The sequence below is a fragment of the Trachypithecus francoisi genome, unplaced genomic scaffold (genome assembly GCF_009764315.1).
Source record: "Trachypithecus francoisi isolate TF-2019V2 unplaced genomic scaffold, Tfra_2.0 Lachesis_group11, whole genome shotgun sequence".
NCBI classification, from domain to species: Eukaryota; Metazoa; Chordata; class Mammalia; order Primates; family Cercopithecidae; genus Trachypithecus; species Trachypithecus francoisi.
The window spans coordinates 32,137,844-32,161,590 of record NW_022681456.1 but is presented as its reverse complement, the minus strand read 5'-3'; the positions used below and the strand labels follow the sequence as shown (position 1 = coordinate 32,161,590).

Genomic DNA, 23,747 nt, shown 5'->3' with positions numbered 1-23,747 from the left:
TCATTATTAATATTGTTTCATACAAATTGTTCCAGATTTGGCTATTGGGGTGCCTTCAAGTTTGTTCTGTGTCCTATTGGCATGTCCCCATTGTTTTTTGAGCATTTCCTTCCTTTCTGGCATCACAAGATGTCCCAGGCTTCTCTTGTATTGTTCCTACCATCATAGCTCTGGAATCAAACCTTCCTCCAAGGAACACTGATTCCTTTGGATAGAGAATGATATTTAGGATACAAGATCTGGATCCTAGGTCCAGATCTCATAGCTCCCAGGATTCCGTTGCTTCCAGGCCCAGGAAGTGCCTCTTTTTCCAGTCTCCCGGCCATCTTTCTGGAAGAGATGTCCCCTGTGCATCTGTATTAGGAAAAATGGGACTTAAGACAATAACGTATCCAGATTATGATCCCTTTGAAAATAGTAATGGAAAACCAATACTCTCTGTTATTTTTCCTTTTTTCTTTTCTAGTTCTTCAGTTTGGATTCACGACTATCTTTGTGGCAGCTTTTCCCCTAGCACCACTTCTGGCCTTACTGAATAACATAATTGAAATTCGACTTGATGCTTACAAATTTGTCACACAGTGGAGGAGACCTTTAGCTTCAAGGGCCAAAGATATAGGTAAGTTGGATTTGCATATGTTTTTAAAATAAATATTAAACATCTGGCAGGTAAAATTTTAAAAGCCACAAACTTCAGATTTTTAAATTATGGTTTCCATGTATGATAATTCACCTAATTTTTGCAAAGAATATTATATTAGTTTTAAATAATATTAGACAAGAAGTAAAGCTGCTATTTGGAAGTTTGTAATTTCCAGTGCTAGAGAATTTGTGCTTAAATTGTTTCTCAATTTGATTATTTCTATCTTAAGATTCTTGAATCTAAAATTTAGATTTGTTATCACTTACATTCTTTTTGAAACAGATCTTCCCTTTGCTTAACTTTGATTTATTCTTTCCTAAATGTTTGCCTGATTTACATGAAGTCTAATCCAGTGTTTCTAATGGCAGAGGTGAACTTTGGTATTTGACTAGAGATGCTGAGTTCAATCAGATGCAGCCCCAATGAGAGTTGCCTGAGATCAAAGACTGTCTTTTATTAATCTCTGCATCCAGTGCTTGGCACAGAGCAAGCAGTCACCCAGCCAATACGTGTGGAAGAGAATTGCATGTGGATGTTATTGCTAATGATGTCTTTTAACCTCCATGTGAAACAGACACACATTCTGTGAGCACCTACCCTGGGTCAGTGTGTCATGGGCAAGGCCCACAAAGATGAACAGAAGGCTATCCATACCCTTAAGGAGCTTCCAGTCTGGTGGGGCTTGACATTATGTGTGCTGATCCTATCAGATGGTATTTTGGTGCCTTATCATTGACCAGAATTCTCTGCCTCATGTCTGATCCTGACTATTAAGTCCTGAGCATATAGACACTCCCATAGAAACTTCCTCAATGCCACGTTGTTTGCACAAATCCTTCCTCCTGGTTGCAACTGTCAGTATTTGGAAAGATGAAGAACGGACCCATGAAAAGGACTTTTAAAAATGAATTCCCATTTTTTTCATAATTATTACCTCTGCTTTGTGTATGGAACTAACACAACACTTCTATTTGAATAGGAATTTGGTATGGAATTCTTGAAGGCATTGGAATTCTCTCTGTTATTACAAATGCATTTGTCATAGCGATAACATCTGACTTTATCCCTCGCTTGGTGTATGCTTATAAGTATGGACCTTGTGCAGGCCAAGGAGAAGCTGGGCAAAAGTAAGTTTGCTATAAAACCATTATACAATTTCTATTTCCTAGCCATTTTTTGAGGTTGGACACTCAGACAGAAGACTTTGCACTGGAGAATATGGAATACATACCCAGAAGGGAGAGACCTGTGATAGGGAAGGTGGAATTATGATTTATAATAAATAATAATAATAACACTGTCAGCCAAAGAAAACATGTCCTCATCTACCAAAGAGTTGGAGGACATACAAGTCAGACAGGTTTTAGATGAAATCCAGTGTAAGAGTAGCAATTAATCATTTTCCCTACCCCCGACCTCTGCCCACTATGAATTTAGAAATGTGTGATATGCTAATGTGTATATCAAAAAAGTAGTATATGATGTGTGTATAGTGATATCATTTGATGAGTTTGCAAAAGGACAGTTACAGTCTGATTTACATTGTGTCATTATGTGTAGACTCTGCAGATCTTACATAGGACATATGGAACTATGTACTGAGTAGCCAGTAGGTCCTCAATAAGTATTTGTGGAATAAGTCAGTGAAAGACTTTTTCCTGGGTATTGACCTGACTAATGCCTATATTACCCCAAGAAAGTTGGATGGACTAAACTCCCTGGGAGGGGGACCAATTCTATGGCATTGCCTCAATGGTTTGCAAAGCCAGGGCAATCTATATATGGTCAGATAAAGCCTAGTCAAAATTATAACATATCCCCTAGCTTTCATTCCTGTACCTTGGAAAAAGGACAAGAAGTCTTAACATACTTTCAAAATCTCTGTTTGGCTAAAGCCAAAATAATTAAATTCTTATTATGGGATTTAGATGTCTATAGGTCAGAGTGAAGTGTGTTTGGGGATCACAGGGTCTTCTTAATAACCCAGAAATCACCCTACATGAGCTGCTGTCTACTTACACAAGCAGCCCTGGTTTACTAGCCTGAGCCAGATTGATTTGTCCTCTGCAGCCATGGTAGCTGATTGACCCCAAGGAGTTGAGTGCCACCAAATCCAATCAACTGAACTCATGCAAACCTGGCCTGGGTCCAAGTTCATTAATAATCCTACGTAAATGGGTTAAGGCGTGAATGATTGAGGAATGTCATAAAGCTCACAATCCAGTTATTTGAAAAGGCTTCTATAAAGTTCTTGACTACTATAAGCATGTGGTCACCCACACTAATTATCTAGCAACTTTCAGTGAGCATACCATCCCATTTTAAGAGAAATTTAAAGACACGTTATTTTGCCCAGGCATTTCTTTCTAATTGCAACTATCGTTGACATTCTCTGCTTGGCTTAGCCTAAAAAAGCTTACCTTCACTCAAAACATTTTCACATATGATTTGATTCTCAAAACAGCCATGGGAGTGGGACGTGCATTATTATCTTCACTTTGAGGAGCAGGAAAAGATTTTAAAAAGTTAAGCCCAGAATCACAAGGCAGAGTAACTCTGGGAGCCCATGTGAAGGTAGAACCTCGACTCACTCTCCATCTGCACCTCACAGCCCTTGAGGCTCTCCCATAACAGTAAACCCCCTGGAGTTTCCGTCCCAGTGGTGTTTCTGTTCTTTCCCAAATTCAAATATGGTGAAATCTACCTTGTTTTACAGGGAACCAAAAAATAAAATGGGAACCTTTATGCACAATTGATAGCAAATCAAGGCTTTAGAATTTTAACAACATATTAGATTTAAGACAATGTCCGCAGTGATTAAAGTGTATCTGACAGCCTCCTTATATCAATTTTACTGGGCTCTTCAGAGCTTTTCTTTTCTTTCTTTCTTTTTTAACCTTTCTCTTTGACTTAGCCTTCTGCCACTTTCAATTTATATATCTGCCTTTTGTTTTCTAATCCCCTGGTCATTTTTGATGTTTTCAAATAGTTAAATTTATGTATGTTTCTTCATGAATCTTATTTTCTGCCTCACTGGCCACTCTATTACTTTTCAAGTTTTTTTTTTTTTCTTTTTCCCATTTAGAAATGCTTTAGAAATTACTTAACTCATAAGAGTAGCAGAATTGTCAAGGTATAGAAAGTCATAAGCCTTTGGGGTAGTACAGTGATTGCTGGCTCATCCCTTTCTTATGTATTAAAGGATCGAAAACAGTAAGTGGCAAATGGCTTTTACGGCAGAATTCTCACATTTAAATGAGTGTGTGGTCATCTCAGAAGTTACATGGAAGAGATATGCATCCTAATCCAAATGGCACTATCCTATATAAGACATTTTCTAGATCTTTCTTGGAAGTGCATACAGAGGCCATCTACCACTCCTTTAAGAAAAATGACTTTATATTCACAGGAAACCCTTCCTTTGTCTGTTACTTTTTTCTTGGTATTTCTCAATTCTCCCTGATCATCAGTGTAGCCTCATCTCCCTCTGTCTCATTGAGAGCTGGTTATGGGTCACAGTGAGAGCATATAGCATTCCTGCCAGTAAACCCAGTGATAGACATGGGCTCTCTACTACCTGTGACCTTCCTGCTATAACAATGGGTCGATGAGTTGACACTTGCATGCCACTAGCTGAACTTTATACAGCAAAGTGTGAGAAATCTCACTTGCCTGAATTGATGACCACCTCGACTATTTGATTTTGGTAATAGATGTTGGCAATAACTAACAGTCTACAAAAGGTGAAAGGAATTAGTGAAATGCCTAGCATCCATTTTTTCCCCAATTATGGCAATGATATGGAAGGAAGACATACACAGCTGATAACTGTGTGTTCATACACTAGGTACACATTTAATGCTTTGCACTAAAGACACATTTTCAGCTGGGATTTGTGACTGTCGTTACATGCATAGGCCAATGAGACAGGTGTTTTATTTAAATTTAAATTTTCTGAATGGAGTTTTGGAGCAGAACAACCAATGGACAGTAGCGTTAGTCTTGATAAAGCCTTGGGGCTGGTCTGTGAGGTAAGAGTGCAGGAGGGGTCATGAATATTCCATTTCAGTGCTGGGCCTTTTTTACTCACCAGTTCCCAGAACACCTTTCCCTTCCCACAGCTCAGATCTTTAGAAAGATTCTGCTAAAACTTACTCCCTCTCTGTGACAGGTAATCATCACCAAGGCACTCATTTATTTTCATGTCCAGTTCTAGACAGTTCGTAGGTAAGGGAGACATCATTCCGAATTACCTTTTCAGCGAGTAGTAGGGGAGGCCTGCTGCCGTTTGGACTAAGGCATGTTACACACCCCCTGACCATCTGTTTTCACCTATGAGTGACTTGACAAATGGGCCCTTCAGCTTAGTTCATTTTTTTTAAGGCCATGATAAAGCCAGCGATTTGTCTTGAGAAAGGTAACACGCAGAACCCATGTGTTCTCAGAACTGTGTTCATGTCATCATTTTGGTTTAGTGTTCAGCACCTTGGAAAAATCATGCCAGACGTGTTCATGAAGAGAATCTGAAGATCATTATTTATTCATTCAATCAGTAATTATTTATTGACCCCCTGCGAGATGCAAGAAATAAATAAAATGAATAATCACCACTCACGTTTATCTTACTTATAGGCTAAGATCTGTATCACGTGCTACACATTCATCATTTAATTTAATCCCCTCAACGACCCTATGAAGTGAGAACTTCTGACACTTTAAGAAGTTATACAGATCAGGTGTAGTGACACATGCCTTTAGGCCCAGCTATTCAGGAGTCTGAGGTGGGAGAATTGTTTGAGCCTGGGAGGTCAAAGCTGCAGTGAGCCATGATCGCACCACTGCACTCCAGCCTGAGCAACAGAGCAAGGCCCTGTTGCGGAAAAAAAAAAAAAAAAAAAAGAAGTTATATAACGTGCCATTATTACATGACTAGAAACCAGCAGAACTAAGATTTGACCCCAAAACCCAAGCTTTTGTATGTAAAACACTGTTTAAAGAAAAATGTATACAGGATGTATCTAAGTGCTAATTTCACCCAAAGTTTCAAACATTGTTATCTCAGTAAGTGCGCGTGTTTGCCACAATGTTCAATATGTAAAACTGTTCAGACACTTGTAGAAAAGATGTTTCTGAGAGTACTGCTTGCTATCATACTTTTAAAATGTCCATTTTCTTGAGTGGAATTATTGACAGAATGATTAAATCCTTGATTTTATCTACTCATTCAATCTAGAATGATCAATAGAATCTCATATTTTAGTTTCCTCCAGTCAGATCGATTCAATATTTATGGGATTCCTACACTGCGTAAGACTGTCCTAAGTCATAGGATACATAAATACCTAAGATACCTGCTCTGCTCCCAAAAAACTGCAGTCCAAAGGAGAGGGCATACATGTATGCTGCCAACTCTAGTACAAGCAATCTGGTAATGGTGGACTAAGTATAATGGTACTACAGAGAGAGGGAAAGGAGTGAGACATTGTGACTGGAATGATTAGGTTGTCTTCCTAGAAGGAGTGGTGTTTCAGGTGGCCACTGAAGGATAAATACCATTTCCACTTGTAAAAGAAGAGGTAGGGAATTCTAACAGAAAAGATAACGAGCAGAGGATGAAAACATCAGAAGCTTTCAGGGAATATAGTCCAGCATGACTGTAGCATGGGATATGAGTTGGGGAGAGGGGATCATATGCACACCAGTCATATTTGGAACATTTTGGGAATATCTATAAACATATAAAACCACTAATGAGGAACTGTGTTTATGTGTATCATCAACAAAAGAAGCTATGGCTTACATATAATTTATGCCCATCATGTAATGCTGCTTTTTACCTATTTCATTGAAACATTAATTGGAGTAGAGATGTTCTGTATGATGATTCTGCAGAAAAAGACAAGAACCAAAACAAGCAACTTGTTCCGATTCAGCATGCCTAGGGCTTTCCAGCACATCCCAACCTGAGTTCCGTTTGACAAGGAAAGGCCAGTTACAGGCATTTACAATTGCAGGGACGTCTGGGAAGCAGGGTCTTCAGGGAACTGGATACAGAGAAGGTGATCAGTGTCCTAATGGTAGAATTTGCTTCCTCTTATAGGTGCATGGTTGGCTATGTGAATGCCAGCTTGTCTGTATTTCGAATTTCTGACTTTGAGAACCGATCTGAGCCTGAATCAGATGGCAGTGAGTTCTCGGGGACTCCTCTTAAGTACTGCAGGTGAGTGTGGCACCCAGCATGGCTCTGCGTAAGCTGAGCTGGCTCCACCGTGGAGAGATTTTACTCTGAAGGCCCCTTCTGGCTGAGTGTGTTTAAAGCAGTGACTGTCAATCTCAACAATGCATTAAAAGCACATGGAAAATTTTCAAGCCTTCTCTTGCCCGGGATGCATCCCAAACCAATTAAAACAGAATGTAAGGGGGTGGAACTCAGAAACCAGGTGCAGTCAGAATTGAGAACTGCTGGCTTAAAGGGAAAAACCAAAAATATAGTAGTGAAGGTTATACCCTGGCTCCAGGGACTCAGGGACAATCTCCATGGGGGTTGAGTGACAGCTGTTGAGGGCACTTGTCTTTGTTCTGTTTCTCTCTCTTGCCCAGAGTATATCACATCACATTTCTAAATGTTGAAGAACTCAGAAGCATGTGGAAAGAGGCCCAGTTCATTTCAGGTTCCACCACAGTAGCCTCTGCAACGTGTGTTCATTCTCTCTTTCTCTCCCTCTAAAAGGAAATTAATTAAACTGTTCCTCTTGATGTGTATCTATACAAACACACATGAAGGAGAATTTGCTGAGCACCTACTCTGTGCCAGAAACTGTTACTCCATTTAATCATCATATCAGCTTTCTAAGTTAGGTAATATTATCTCATCTGACAGATGATAAAACCATTGACTAAAAGCTCAATGAGATTACTTGTATACAGCTCTTGAAGAGTCCAGATGGCACCTTTTTCTCTTAATACTTTGATGTTATAAGAATTTTGTGTGCTCACACCTGTAATCCCAGCACTTGGGGAAGCCAAGGTGGGAGGATCACTTAAGTCCAGGCAGTCAAGGCTACAGTGAGCTATGATAGCAACACTGCATTCAAACTATGGAGCAAGAGCTTGTCTCAAAAACAAAACAAAGAATTTTGGAGATTCCTCATCATGACATTCTATGTCCTCCCTGTAATCAAAGCCACAAGGAAGAACAGCCATAGAGTCCTAGATGCTTTGACATAGGGACTTTTGTAATGATTCACTTCAATCCATCATCTTACAGAAGGTGAGGCTGAGGACCAGAAATGGTAATTGATTTGTCTGGAGAGATACAACAAAGCTAGAGTAGAATTCAAGGCTCCCAACCTTCATCACAGTGTTCTTTCAAGTAGCTTCATTAGTGGACATGCTGCACGATGTGGATATAACTCTCTCCCACCTGCCACACAGCCTGGAAAGGACTCTAGACAGAGTCATCGTAGTGAGGCTCCAGCATCACTCTTTCTGACATTAATAAATAATACTTACGGATGGGAATTTTCAGCTTTCTGTGAACCAAAACCAGATGATTCTTCTTTTGTAGATTAACTTTGTAACCACTTGCTATAAAATAATGTGTCTTCTTTGTCCCTTCTCTTCCCTTTGCCTGTAATTGATTTTTTTTCAGAGAAATGGCACAGGCACAGAAACTGATGTTGAGACCTGTTAGCAGCCTAGATTTACCCACTTAGTCCCAGTCTAAGAAACTAGATCCTAGAGAGCAGAAATTGGGTTGGCCTGCTAGAACAAGTGACATTCTGCTTACCATGTGGAGAAGAGAGACATGAATACCCAGTGAGCCTGGGCAGGGGCAGTTCAAGAGGACAAGAGAGGGTGAGAGAAGGCAGGGGCTCCCCATTTCTGTGCAGTGACAGCGCACCCTCCACCCCTTTAAACACTCATGCCAAGTTCCCAGGTCTCATTGGCTGTCACATCAAGTAAGATGGGGAGAAAGACTGGCTGGAATATAATCTAGTGCCACTCCCTGTTGCAGTCTGGTGGAGAAGCAAGCAATTAAGCAACAGTTGATGCTTTCTTCAGTAGATTTTCCACTTGCTTGTCCAGACCATTTCATACATGAAATTACTTAGTAAACATTGTTAGAGGCATACAGGATCCTAAGTATAAAATGCTTCAAAATAAAATGCCAACTATTGTTTGGAGTTAAAAACTTTGTAATCATTTGAAAATAAGATAAAAATACAGAGTCTTTCTCCTCTTCTGCTTCCTGGCTCATAATTCTTCCTGCCTGTCCCACATAGTAATATAAAAGTATATTCCACAAATTATTAATGTGAATGGAGTTGTTGATGCTGGCACCATTAAGTTAAATTATGATTGTTTTGTTTAGCAGTTTTCTTAAAAGTCCCCTAAAGAAAACGTTTTCAAATTTCCAATTAAAATCACATAAAATAATATTTTCAGGTTTGTTTTCAGTCATATAGCAGGTGAGGCACTTGGATCAGCTCTCGGGCTGAACACATCTAAACATGTAGAGAAAAATTTAAAAACACCTTCTCAAATGCATCGATGACCTGGGAAGAATATTTGCTATTCTAAGGCAGAAAGGAGTGGTACACAGAGCATTGCAGCCAACTTTTACCCACAAGGAATGTGCTGAAGTGAGTGGACTTGAGCTTTCTTTTTCAAAGCTTTCCATAGTTAGGGAAAGTGAAAGAAAATACAGAGTCCAGGTGCGGTGGCTCATGCCTGTAATCCCAGCACTTTGGGAGGCTAAGGTGACTATATAGCTTAAGGTCAAGAGTTTGAGATCAGCCTGGGCAACATGGTAAAACCCTGTCTCTACCAAAAAATACAAAAAAATTAGCCAGGCATTGTTCTGCACACCTGTAGTCCCAGCTACTTGGGAGGTGGGAGGATCACTTGAGCCTGGGAGGCAGAGATTGCAGTGAGTCAAGATCGCAGCACTGCACTCCAGCCTGGGTGACAGAACAAGACTCTGTCTCAACATTAAAGAAAATATAGGAATGACCAGCCTGTAAGTATATACTTATATACTATATAAAAGAACCATAATATACTCACACTAGAGTCTATTATACAGCAATAAAAATAAACTGCATGCAATAATGTGAATGAATCTTAGTAACATAATAGTATTAAAAAAAGCAAGCCCTAGCAAACTACATATAGTATAGTACCCTTTCTATAAAGTTCCAAAACAAACTAAATAGTACAATATTCAGACGAATGTATATACATATAAGTTAAAGATAAAAATGAAATTCAGGGTAAATGAAGCGATTGATATAAGTTCCTGGTAATGTTTTAGTTCTTCGGCTTCACAGTGAATTTATGAGCGTATGTTGTATTATTAAAGTATTGCTTTAATGGAGTCACATGGATTAAAGTTCTCTGAATAGTACCTGGCCCCCAATAGGTATTCAGCAAACATTTGTGGAATTTTATGCTGATTAAAAAGTGATAGCTGGAGGATACATTAGGAAGGACTCTTCTAGTGGCAAGTGGCAGAAATCCAGGGTAAACTAACTTAAACAACAAAAAAATGTATTGGTTCAGGTAACTGGGAGATTCAAGGGATGATATGAACTTCAGTAATGGCCGGATCCCAGGCCTCAAGCAGTGTCAGCAGGATGCTGCTTCTATGCTGGCTCTGCTTTGCTTTCTTGACTTCCATCTCAAGCAGGCTCTCTCACTCCATACAAGGCCACCAGCAGTCCCAGGCTTTTGCCTTCCATGGGCTTAGTGATTTTTCACTACGTGATAGTTCCAGCAGACATCTTGATGATGTCACTGATCAGGTCTGGCTCATCTTTTGAGCTGAGATCAGGCAGGTGGAGGGGGAAGTCCTAGCCAACCCACACAAATGTTTCCCCAGAGGAGAAGAGATATTGTTTTATCAGAAGAAAAATGCTGGACAAGCAAAACAACAGATATCTAGTATAGAGAAACTGTTCAAACTTCTCTCCTATTGAATGAGAACTATGTAATGAGAATGGAAGAGATTTTAGAATGAGAAAAATCATAGTCTGAATGCAACATTCTCCTGTGTCTTTATAGATACCGGGACTACCGTGACCCGCCTCATTCACTGGTGCCCTATGGCTACACACTGCAGTTTTGGCATGTCCTAGCTGCTCGATTAGCTTTTATCATTGTCTTTGAGGTAAGTTTCTTCAGCCAAATTCTTTATTTCCTTTGACGTAATGAAGTTAGTAGGAGTAATGAATAAAAATAAGTGGTAGGGATTTTGAATGTGATTATCTATACTTCCAGAAGTAGTAGTGTCATATTATGTAACCTATTTTTGATCTTTTCTTTTTCTTAATTGAAGTATTTGATTTTTCCAAGACATATTTGAAAGTCCATAGTTGGTTTGTAATGGACAAATCTGAACTCATTGGTCCTAAATGTAATTTTCTGGGGCTATAGTTCTTAAACTTTAGGGAAAATGCAGTTTTTCCATCCTCACTCCCAGATATTCTGACATATCATGTCTGTGACTTGCTTTTCATGAGCTCCCTGTAATGATTCTGATTATAAGCATTCTGGGACCGTAGTTTAGAAACATTTTGAAAATATCAGCCCAGTAAGACTCATTCTTTTTTTTTTTTTTCTTTTTCAACTTTTATTTTAGATACAGTGGGTACATGTGCGAGTTTGTTACAAACTTACATTGCGTGATGTTGAGGTTTGGGGTGTGACTGAACCCACCACCCAGGTAGTGAGCATAGTATCTAACAGGTAGTTATTCACCTCTTGTCCCCTCCCTCTCTCCCCTCTCTATTAGTCCCCAGCTTTTGTTCTCATCTGTATGTCCATGTGTACCCAGTGTTTAGCTTCCACTCTAAGTACATACAGTAAGAACGTGCATTGCTTAGTTTTCAGTTTCTACATTAGTTCACTTAAGATAACAGCCTCCAGCTACATCCACGTTGCTGCAAAGGACATGGTTTCATTCTTTTTTATGGCCACATAGTATTCCATGGTGTATATATACCACATTTTCTTTATCCGGTCCACCATTGATGGGTACCCAGGTTGATTCCATGTCTTTGCTATTGTGAATAGTCCTGTGATTGACACATGAGTACATGTCTTTTTGGTAGAATGCTTTATTTTCCTTTGGGTATATACCCAGGAATGGGATTGCTGGGTTGAATGGTAGTTAAACCCTTTGTTCTTTGAGAAATCTCCAGACTGCTTTACACAGTAGCTGGACTAATTTACATTTCCACCAGCAGTGTGCAGGTGTCCCCTTTTCTCTGCAGCCTCGCCAGCATCTGTTACTTTGTTTATTTTCTTTCTTTTTTTTTTTTTTTTTTTAGACTGAGTCTCTCTCTATCGCCCAGGCTGGAGTGCAGTGGCAGTCTCAGCTCACTGCAACCTCTGCCTCCTGGGTTCAAGCAATTTTCTGTCTTAGCCTCCCAAGTAAGAGGATTACAGGCGCCATGGGATTACAGGCACCACCACCATACCTGGCTAATTTTTGTATTTTTAGTAGAGACAGAGTTTCACCATCTTGGCCAGGCTGCTCTTGAACTCCTGACCTCATGATCCACCCGCCTTGGCCTCCCAAAGTGCTGGGATTATAGACATGAGCCACTGCGCTTGGCCTACCTTTCTAATAAAAGCCGTACTGACTGGTGTGAAATGGTATCTCATTGTGGTTTTGATTTGCATTTCTCTAATCTCCTTAGAGATTCTGAGCATTTTTTCATATTATTGTTGGCTGCTTGTATATCTTCTTTTGAGAAGTAACTGTTTGTATCCTTTGCCTACTTTTTAATGGGGTTATTTGTTTTTTACGTGTTGATTTGTTTAAGTTCCTTACAAATTCTGGATATTAGACCTTTATTAGATGTGTAGTTTGCAAATATTTTCTCCCATTCTGTACATAATCTGTTTACTTCTTTGATAGTTTATCTTGCTGTGCAGAAGCTCTTTAGTTTAATCAGATTTGACTTAGCAATTTTTGCTTTTGTTGCAATTGCTTTTGAGGACTTCACCATAAATTCTTTGCCCAGGCCAATATTGAGAAGGGTATTTCCTAGGTTTTCTTCTAGCATTTTTATAGTTTGAGGTTTTACATTTAAGTCTTTAATTCATTTTGAGTTAAATTTTGTATATGATGATAGGTAGAAGTCCAGTTTCATTCTTTCGCATGTGGATAGCCAGTTATCTCAGCACCATTTATTGGACAAGGAATTCTTTCCCCATTGCTTATTTTTGTCAAGTTTGAGATTCACTTTTTCTGAATGTCTCCAATTATTGCCATCATTACCACACATATTGAAATATACTGATTCATATAGTTAATTTATGATTTTCAAATAGTTATCAGGATTTCCCAACATGATCATAAGCATTTTCCAACGGGACTGGGTTTTACAAGTGGTACTTCAGGTTGGGTATCATCACGGAATTATTTGTATTCAAGCATCCAAATAAGTATTTATTAGCTAGGACTCAAAATGGAATTATAAAGTAAAATCTGTCTAGCAATTGTCTATATTATGTGTCAATAAAAATATGTTATCTATTTTCTTTTAGGGTTTAAGAAAATTGCTATAAAAATAGTTTGCATTTCTATGGCTCTAGTCATAAATGGAAATTTCATATCTTGTCACATATATTAAAGCCGGATTAATAAAAGCCAAGGTTGCCTCTTGGTTTGGATCTAAAGTTTCCTATACCTCTTCAAGACTATTCTATCACTGCTTTTTCCTTCACTCCAGGGAACCAAGAGAAGAAAATATTAAGCTGCTCTTCCCTGGAAATTAGCTTACCAATGGCACGATCTCTCTTTAAAGAAGATATTTTTAAGCCATCACTGTCTTAAAATTTTTCAAACAAAACTTATTGTCGTTTGGGTTTTTTTGTTTGCGTTTTTTATTTTAAGTTCCGGGTACATGTGCAGGACGTGCAGGTTTGTCACATAGGTAAACGTGTGCCACAGTGATCTGCTGCACAGATCAACCCATCACACAGGTGTTAAGCTCAGCATCCCTTAGCTATTCTTCCTGATGCTCTCCCTTCCCCCACCCCCACCCCCAACAGGCCCCAGTGTGTGTTGTTTCCCACCATGTGTCCATGTGTTCTCATCATTCAGCTCCCACTTATAAGTGAGAACATGTGGTATTTGGTTTTCTATTCCTTTGTTAGTTTGCTGAGGAAAACAGCTTCCAGTTCTATCCATGTCCCTGCAAAGGACATGATCTCATTCCTTTTTATGGTTTCATAGTATTCCATGGTATATATGTACCACATTTCTTTATCTAGTCTATCACTGACTGGCGATTTTATGCCTTTGCTATTGTGAATAGTGCTGCAGTGAACATATGCATGCATGTATGTTTATAATAGAATGATTTATATTCCTTTCTAATAAGAGCCGTACTGACTGGTATGAGATGGTATCTCATTGTGGTTTTGATTTGCATTTCTCTAACTTCCTTAGAGATTCTGAGCATCTTGTCATATTATTGTTGGCTGCTTGTATATCTTCTTTTGAGAAGTATCTGTTTGTGTCCTTTGCCATACAAGTTATAGAATTGCTGGGTAAAATAGTATTTCTGCTTGTAAATCATTGAGGAATTGCCACACTGTCTTCCACAATGGTTGAATTAGTTTATACTCCCACCAACAGTGTAAAGGTGTTCCTTTTTCTCTGAAACCTTGCCAGCATCTGTTGTTTCTGGACTTTTAAATAATCAACATTCTGACAGGCATAAGATGGTATCTCACTGTGATTTTTACTTACATTTCTTTAATTATCAATGATGTTGAGCTTTTTTTCATATGTTTGTTGGCCGCATGAATGTCTTCTTTTGAAGAGTGTTTGTTTATGTCTTTTGCCCACTTTTTAATGGAGTTGCTTGGTATTTTCTTGTAGATGTGTTTAAGTTCCTTGTAGACCCTGGATATCAGACCTTTTGTCAGATGGATAGATTGCAAACATTTTCTCCCATTCTGTAGGTTAATTGTTTAATCTGATGATAGTTTTTTGTTTTGTTTTGTTTTGTTTTTGTTTTTGTTTTTGTTTTTTGTGCTGTGCAGAAGTGCTTTTGTTTAATTAGATCCCATTTGTCAGGTTTTTCTTTTGTTGCAATAGCTTCTGGTGTTTTCATCAAGAAATTTTTGCCCAAGCCTACATCCTGAATGGCATTGCCTAGATTTTCTTTTAGGATTTTTATAGTTTGGGGCTTTACATTTAAGTATTTAATCCATCTTGAGTTAACTTTTATAAAAGGTGTAAGGAAGGGGTTCAGTTTCGATTTTCTGCATATGGCTAGCCAGTTCTCCCAGAACCATTTATTAAATAGGGAATCCTTTCCCCCATTGCTTGCTTTTGTCAGGTTTGTCAAAGATCAGATGGTTGTAGATGAATGGTCTTATGTCTGAGATCTCTAATCTGTTCCATTGGTCTATGTGTCTGTTTTTGTACTAATACCATGCTGTTTTGGTTACTGTAGCCTTTTAGTATAATTTGAAGTTGGGTAGCATGATGCTTCCAATTTTGTTCTTTTTGCTTAGTCTTGTCTTGGCTATTTGGGCTCTTTTGGTTCCACATGAATTTTAAAAGAGTTTCTTCTAATTCTGTGAAGAGTGTCAATGGTAATCTAATGCGAATAGCATTGAATCTATAAATTACTTTGGGCAGTAATCTATAAATTACTATAAATTGATTCTTCCTGTCCGTGAGCATGGAACATTTTTCCATCTGCTTGTGTCCTCTCTCATTTCCTTGAGCAGTGGTTTGTAGTCCTTGAAGAGGTCGTTCACTTTTCTTGTTAGCTGTATTCCTAGGTATTTTATTCTTTTGTAGCAGTTGTGAATGGGAGTTCATCCATGATTTGGCTCTCTGCTTGCCTGTTGTTAGTGGTTAGGAATACTAATAATTTTTGCACATTAATTTTGTATTCTGAGACTCTGCTGAAGTTACTTATCAGCTTAAGAAGCTTTTGGGCAAAAATGATGGGATTTTCTAGATACAGGATCATGTCATCTGCAAAAAAAAGATCATTTGACTTCCTCTCTTCCTATTTGAATACCCTTTTTTTATTTCTCTTGTCTGATTGCCTAGGCCAGAACTTCCAATACGCGTTGAAAAGGAGTGGTGAGAGAGGGCATCATTGTCTTGTCCTGGTTTTCAAGGGGAATGCTCACTGAGAGTTTTTAACATGAAGGATATTGAATTGTATCAAAGACCTTTTCTACATCTATTGAGAGAATCATGTGGTTTTTGTCTTTAGTTCTGCTTATGTGATGAAATGCTTATGTGATGTTTACTGATTTGCATATGTTAAACCAACTTTTTATCCCAGGGATGAAGCCAACTTGATCATGGTGGATAAGCTTTTTGACGTGCTGCTGGATTTGGTTTGCCAGTATTGTATTGAGGCTTTTTGTATCAGTGTTCATCAGGGATATTGGCCTGAAGTTTTTGTTGTTGTTGTTGTCTCTCTGCCAGGTTTTGGTATCAGGATGACACTGGCCTCATAAATTAGTTAAGGAGGACTCCGTCTTTTTAATTTTTTGGAATAGTTTCCACAGAAATGGTATCAGCTCTTCATTGTACCTCTGGTAGAGTTCAGCTGTAAATCTGTCAGACAAACTTTTTAAAAGGTTGCCTTAAGTTATTTGACTTTTCAAATAGAATTTTCCATTTTCTTTTTTTTTTTTTTTTGAGACAGAGTCTCACTCTGCTCACTATGTTGCCCAGGCTGGAGTGCAGTGGCACAATCTCGGCTCACTGCAAGCTCCGCCTCTCAGGTTCACTCCATTCTCCTGCCTCAGCCTCCCGAGTAGCTACAGGCACCCGCCACCATGCCCGGCTAATGTTGTTTTTTGTTTTTGTTTTTTTTTTGTATTTTTTTAGTAGAGACGGGGTTTCACCGTGTTAGCCAGGATGGTCTTGATCTCCTGACCTCGTGATCCGCCTACCTCAGCCTCCCAAAGTGCTGGGATTACAGGCATGAGCCACCACACCCGGCCTCCATTTTCTTTTAATATTTTGTTATTAACTATTTGAAAATATGAGAACGATGCAGAAAAGCTTCCTAATTTTGTGTCATCCATGCATCACTAAATTTATCAAGTTTTAAATAAAACGAAGAGTACTTAGCAGTATCATTGGAACATGACTTAGTCTCTAGTTAATACTTTAGAACTGTAAGAACCTTTAAATTGTCATCTAGTACTTTATCGTTTACCATTATATAGATGAACAGAAGTGACAGTGATTCTAGAATTCCAGCTATTAGTGTTTCAAGTAAAGAATTTGTGACAGTTTACCAGAAAGAAAAAAGCTTCTTCCTGAAATGATCATTTCCCTAGGCCCACTGATAATTCTTATAACCAAGATTTGTAAAGCACTTGACAGTCTACAAGGCATTTTTAAACATTTTCTCATAATTCTGACAATACTCATTTTATAGATGAGTGGAATGAGGCTCAGAGAAATTAAATAATTCATCCTCAGGTAGACAGAAAGCCCTTAAGCTGTGAAAGCTTCCAGCTTCAACCTGGGTTTTGTGACTCCACAGTATACGTTCTTCTGGATCTCCTTTGAATTAATTATCTGACCATTCTTTTCCCAACACCCTTCCGGACTCCTCTTTCTGTTCCTTAGGTGGTGCCATCAGACCAGTTCAGGCCTCACCTGTCCTCTCATCTTGCATTATACACGCCTCCCCTGACCTCTTTCCACTCTCCATATACCCCGGAGGGTCCACATCCTTCTTCAGCCAACTCTCTAACCTCATTTAAGATGCACAGTAGACCTGACTCTGTTACATTCTCCTCTGTGTTTTTAGCACCTCGTGTTTTGTATAAAGCACCTCATTTCATATCTGATCCCAGACCTCCCAAAAGACCTAAGGGATCGAATGAGAAGAGAGAAGTACTTGATTCAGGAGATGATGTATGAAGCAGAACTGGAACGTCTCCAGAAGGAACGAAAGGAGAGGAAGAAGAATGGAAAAGCACACCACAACGAGTGGCCGTGATCATGTCGGTGAGAGGTGTGCTCAGCATCTGAGGCCACTCCAAGGTTGAGTGGGTGCTTTAAAATCCCTGAAGCAAAGCTTACCATTGTTGCAGTAACAGGGATCAAAATAAACTCCTTAGAAGCTTCCCAGTCCAAAAAAAGCTTGTCTTTCACTTTAATCATTGCAAATTTTGCTTGATCTTCCCCTCCCACATACCTTCTGCAACACTCCTCTGCCTTCTTGTCAGACTCTGGCCTATCAGTCAAGGTCTTCAGGAGTTGGCCTAGGTGTTCCCTGAAACAAAGCTTCCTCTCTCTTTTCCTCCAGCCGGGCTGTTTTCTTTAGTATCGCCGGGGAAACGTGCCCCTTCTTTCTGGGTGGGTGGGAGGCAGACATTAGCAAAGAGAATTCTTCCTGAAAGTCTCAGCAGCCAGAGACTAAGGTGCAACAGGGCTCTCCTGGGCTGCAGGACCAGTAACTGATGAAGAATTTCTTCTGGCCCCACCACTACTGGCTGCTTCCCAAACAGGTCATTTCTAATTTTTGCTTGAAAGCATGGTATCTGCCTGTCTGTCTCTGTTTCCCCAATAGTTGGCAGGATGTCATGTTGCTTCAGACTGCCCTTCTGACTCAGTCTGTTCACCCATAAAGCAAGCATAAAAATGTTTATACCATCCCTGACTCCGTTTGGGGTTACAAATTCTTTGAATGCCTTTGGTGCATGGTAAGTACAAACCATCACACATCATGTTTTAAAGCAATTGTGTAAACATCAGATCTTTATGCCTTCTTTTCTCTTTCCAGAAAATAGTCCCTTTCCAGGCCAAGGACCTGAATTCTGTTTACTTATTCTGGCCGTGCAAAAGCACACTCAAGTGAATGACTAAAAATGCAACCGCAGTGCATGTTGCAGATATCGGCAGCCGCAGGAGGGTCAGCATCCAGTAGAGGACTGGTGTTGGAGTCACACTGCTGTGAAATCACGTTGCAGTCCAGTGCACAATTGCTATCTATCCATAGACCATTCTTGACCAAGCAAGCATGCACATGTGGGCAGTTACATTCTCAAGTTTTTAAAATCAAGGGGAACTTGTATACTGGGCCTGTTTTTCAGCCTGTTTGCTACCTTTTTTGCATTCTATCCCATGTGACTTTTACAGACACTGGGCTAAAAAGGGTATTTAGACACATGGACACACATTCCTAGAATGTCATCATATGGTCCTAATTCCATGTCACCAACAACACAGACAAGACCCTGTTTACAACTTTTTCTTTCCTTTTTTTGAATGTTAGACCTTTCTGAGAAGATGATTATATATGCCAGATCTATAGCTATGTGTACGGCCATAGATGTATTTCTGTGTGTACATATGTACAGTCATGTATTCCTGCATATGTACATACACATACAGAGCTATATAAAGTACATAGAAATTCCTTACTTGTAAATAGCCAAAAACTACTGACATGGATGATGAATTTTCACATTTAAATAGTCATCAACATGAAGCCATGATTAATGCTTGTATAATGTGATGCAATAAAATGTAAAATAAATTTATGCACATGGAATATTTTCAGCTGGCTCTTCTGAAATTCTGTTGTCTTCTTGTCCCAAAGAATAAGAGGAATCACAGAATCAGTGGAATCTTTAATGTGAGGAGAATATCTGAGGGACTTTGCAGGAAATCAGATGTTTATTGGATAAATGCATGCAAAAACAAACAGTACAGCCAAATATCAGCATATGTTTCTGAAGAACTCTTTCCCCAATCTTGACGGTGGAATATTTTAAATATAAGCCATAATGAATATGCCATAATTTGAGGATTTGATAACCTACCCAATTTTATAAGTCCTCATAAGACTAGAATATTAGAAATATCCTACTTCAACACTATAAGCTTCATTTAAACCTCAGCTGTCTGCAATTAACAATTGCAAAAATACAGAACTAACCTAAGTGCCCATCAACCAACTAGTGGATAAATAAAATGTAGTATATATACCATGGACTAGTAGTTAGCCATAAACAGGAACAAAATAATGTCTTTTGCAGCAAAGCTAGAGGCCATTATTGTAAGTGAAGTAACTCAGGAATGGAAAACCAGATATCGTATGTTCTCACTTATAAGTGGGAGCTAAGCTATGAAGATGCAAAGGTATAAGAAAAATATAATGGACTTTGGGGACTCCGGGGGGAAGGGTGGAAGGAGGGTGAGTGATAAAAGACTGCATATTGGGCATAGTGTACACTGCCTGGATAACAGGTGCACCAGAATCTCAGAAATCACCATTAACGAACTTATCTATGTAACCAAAAACCACCTGCATCCAAAAAAAAACTATGAAGATTAAAAAAACAACAAAAAAAAAGTTTTTTAAAAAAGCCTCTGTTGTCTGGATCACGCAGGAATGTAGTGATTCCAAACAGTTATCTAAATAGTTAGCAACCAGGCGGGGCGTGGTGGCTCATGCCTGTAATCCCAGCACTTTGGGAGGCCAAGGTGGGTGATTTGAGGTCAGGAGTTCAAGACTGGCCTGGCCAACATGGTGAAACCCTGCCTCTACTAAAACTACAAAAATTAGCCAGGCATGGTGGCGGGCACCTATAGTTCCAGCTATTTGGGAGGCTGAGGCAGGAGAATCACTTGAACCCAGGAGTTGGAGGTTGCAGTGAGCTGAGATCGCGCCACTGTACTCCAGCATGGGCAACAGAGCGAGACTCTGTCTCAGAACAAAACAAGACAAAACAAAACAAATAGCAAGTAGGGTTAACCTTTAAACTAGCAAAATATATGTTGCCTGATTTTTTAAAGTGGAAACCTGTCTATAAACGCCATATACCTTCCAGATTTCTTATAGAAAGGAAATCGTATCCTTCCATTGATAATTCAGTGGCATTGCTGTAAAACTCCAACTTTTCTACAAATGTGTCTACCAAGCCTTGACCCCTCGGCTCCCCTAAAGCCTCCCATTGCACAGTCTGCCCTACTCACTCAGACTCTTTCCCCTGTGCAGTATTCCTCTCCTAGGACATGCATATCCATCTTATAGCCCCAGATAGCTTGTAAGTGACTGTATTAGTCTGTTCTCATGCTGCTAATAAAGACATACCCGAGACTGGGTAATTTATAAAGGACAGAGGTTTAATTGACTCATAGGTCCACATGGCTGGGGAGGCCTCACAATCATGGCAGAAAGTGAGTGAGGAGCAAAGTCACATCTTACATGGTGACAGGCAAGAGGGCTTGTGCAGGGGAACTGCCCTTTATAAAACCATTAGATTTTGTGAGACTTACTCACTATCATGAGAACAATATGGGGGAAACCGCCCCCATGATTCAGTTATCTCCACCTGGTCCCGCCCTTGACACGTGGGGATCATCACAATTCAAGGTGAGATTTGGGTGGTGACACAGCCAAACCATATCAGTGACAGAGGGCAAGAAATCCACCTTCCCCTTCTCCTTCCCCTTCCCCATTGCCCAACAGTGTGATGCCTTTACACAAGTTTTCAGTGCTTCTTAAATGACTCTAAAAGGGAGACAATAACATGTAATCAATTTAAATTCACTTTCCTGTAACTATATATTTCAACGTGAAAGAACTAAGGGTAGGACCTCAACTTCATATAATCCTGTACTCTAGAGAAGGAGTTAAAGCTACTCAGATCACATGTGATATGTAAGTGCCAGTTACTGTTTTCCCAAAACAGACATTGAGTAATTTCCCAAGTTGCCCATTGACTGTCAGCATTTAGACACCAATTTTATAACATTTTCAACAAAAAAAAATTAAAGAAGACTTGCTTAACAATTCTTTTAGTGGTTAAAACCACATGAGTGGTTTTAAATACTTAACTGTTCAATTTAGATTCCACTAATCCCCTGGCAGGAAAGAGTAAATAGTAAAGCTGTTACCAGTGGGTTGCAGCTTGCATAAACGTTAGCCCCCAATGAGGCAATCTTGAACCTTCATTAATTCAGACCTCACTAATTAGGAAGTTGTGATCATTTGGATAGACTGAGGTCCATTATACAAAACAAGTTCTATGAACAAAGTAAAAGAAATAGTCCAATCATTTTGTGTGTGAGAGACGGAGTTTTGCTCTTGTTGCCCAGGCTGGAGTGCAGCGACACAGCCAATCTCGGCTCACTGCAACCTCTGCCTCCCAGGTTCAAGCGATTCTTCTGCCTCAGCCTTCTGAGTAGCTGGGAGTACAGGCACCCACCACCATGCCTGGCTAGTTTTTTTGTGTTTTAAGTAGAAACGGGGTTTCACCGTATTGGCCAGGCTGGTCTTGAAGTCCTGACCTCAGGTGATCTGCCCGCCTCCCCCTTCCAAAGTGCTGAGATTACAGGTGTGAACCACCACGCCTGGCCCCAATCCTTTTTTTAAATATTTATTACTATTTTATTGACGCAAAACTTCAAAAACTTGTACTCAAGGATGTATTCCTAGATAATAAAAGCATAAAATAAAAGTGTTTGCTTTGGCGTATGAGAAGGGATAAACAGGCATCCGAGGTGCTGGCAATGTACTATTTCTTAACTTGAGTAGTAGGCGTTCTACAAATCATTTTTAAAAGAATCATTTATATAACATTTATTTGCTAATTATAAACCCAATTTTTATTTTTTCCTGCTAATTTTCATGTAGTCCAGTATTTCTCAAACTCTACCATATGTCAGCATCACCTGGGCCCTACCGCCACCACCGTTTCTGATTCAGTAGGTCTATGGTGGACCAGGAAATTTCAATTTTGATAAAGTACCTAGATAATGTTGATTCTATTAGGAGGGGCCACATTCTGCAAACTACTGATATAATCAATATCTTATGGCCATAATTTGAATCACTTTAAAATACTCTACAATTCAAGCTGAGTTTAATTAATTTTATCTGATTGTATAATATTTTAGTGAATTACCACCCTGGTAGAAAGGCAGGTGGGCAGCAATTTCAAACTGTAATCTTAGTTACAGTAGCAATTATCAGTTAACCATATCATTCAATACAGATCACTGCTGTGCAGGCCTCCCAGCTGGGTGGAGCACAGGCTGTTTCTTGATGGGTTGGGTCAGTGCCACACAAAGGTCCTTCACCTTGGCCTGCATTTTGCATTAACCCAGAACACTGAGAATAACTCTTCCCAAGTCCAACCAGCACCCTTGCCAGTTTAGGAATGAGTTTACATCAACATGTACAACAGAGCAACTCTATTCCAATTATGGGCTCTGGAGTCAGATAAAAATAAGTTTGGATCCAAGGTGTAAGACAAAGGACTTAAGTTTTCTAAGATATAGTTACTTCATGGGGTGGACACTATGGTATGCTGCCAAGGTCCCTCTTCAATGAAAGATGTCTTGCCCAAGCTTTTGGGAGTGTTGTTGGCAGACTCCCTCCAGCTCTCAGGCTCCTCCAGACTGTTTCATTGCAGAGGGTCACCTGGTCTGAGACCTGCCCCTTCCTGTGGCAGCCCACATCAATGACTAATGGATGCACAAATATGAAAGCCTGGCAATATTAGGACAATTGTGAAGGGCTCCCTCACTTCAGAGCTCTCTTTGGGGAGACTCTGCTTGAGCCTGCATTGCAGCTCAACCTCCACCTCTACCCAAACCTGCTTCCCTCTTCTTTCTTCCATAGGTATTGATCCTAAATAAATGCCAAGCACACTACCCTCCATATTAGAGTCTGCTTCCCAGGGAATCAAGCCTGCAACACTTTTTTTTTTTTTAAAGTGGACAAAAACTCTAAGATGTGGGAATCCTACGGATTTGCTCATTCATTAAATATTTATTGAGCCAGCCAGTTCTGTTCTGGATGCTAAGAATATAGCAGTGAACACAGATGTCTAATTTGAAGGGAAACGATTAGGAAGAGCATTAAGGTTGAAATCAATCATTAGCTACAGTATCGACTGACTACTTGATATAAAAAGAGAATAAAAGAATAGTATCTCTTCCTCTCATCACTACTCCCCATCCGCCTTTTTAAAATTGCCTCAGCTTGTAATATTCATATTCTATTCTGCAACCATAGATTCTTGATTACCTAAGCAGGTCTCAGCCTGATTGAACTTTACTGCCACGTAGATT

The 23,747-nt window shown here is 39.5% G+C and overlaps 1 protein-coding gene across 2 annotated transcripts in view; it reads left to right on the top strand.

Moving 5' to 3' along the window:
- ANO4 (anoctamin 4) overlaps window positions 1–19,227 on the top strand; it is a 237,195-nt gene extending 217,968 nt beyond the window's left edge. For both annotated transcript variants that reach the window (XM_033220911.1, XM_033220912.1), the window contains exons 21-26: window positions 467–619; window positions 1,623–1,770; window positions 6,744–6,863; window positions 10,709–10,814; window positions 17,467–17,662; window positions 18,445–19,227. In XM_033220911.1, the coding sequence (XP_033076802.1) occupies window positions 467–619; window positions 1,623–1,770; window positions 6,744–6,863; window positions 10,709–10,814; window positions 17,467–17,658 (719 nt within the window). In that variant the 3' untranslated portion in view covers window positions 17,659–17,662; window positions 18,445–19,227. The remainder of the gene's footprint in view (window positions 1–466; window positions 620–1,622; window positions 1,771–6,743; window positions 6,864–10,708; window positions 10,815–17,466; window positions 17,663–18,444) is intronic.
- Window positions 19,228–23,747: the final 4,520 nt, after the last annotated feature.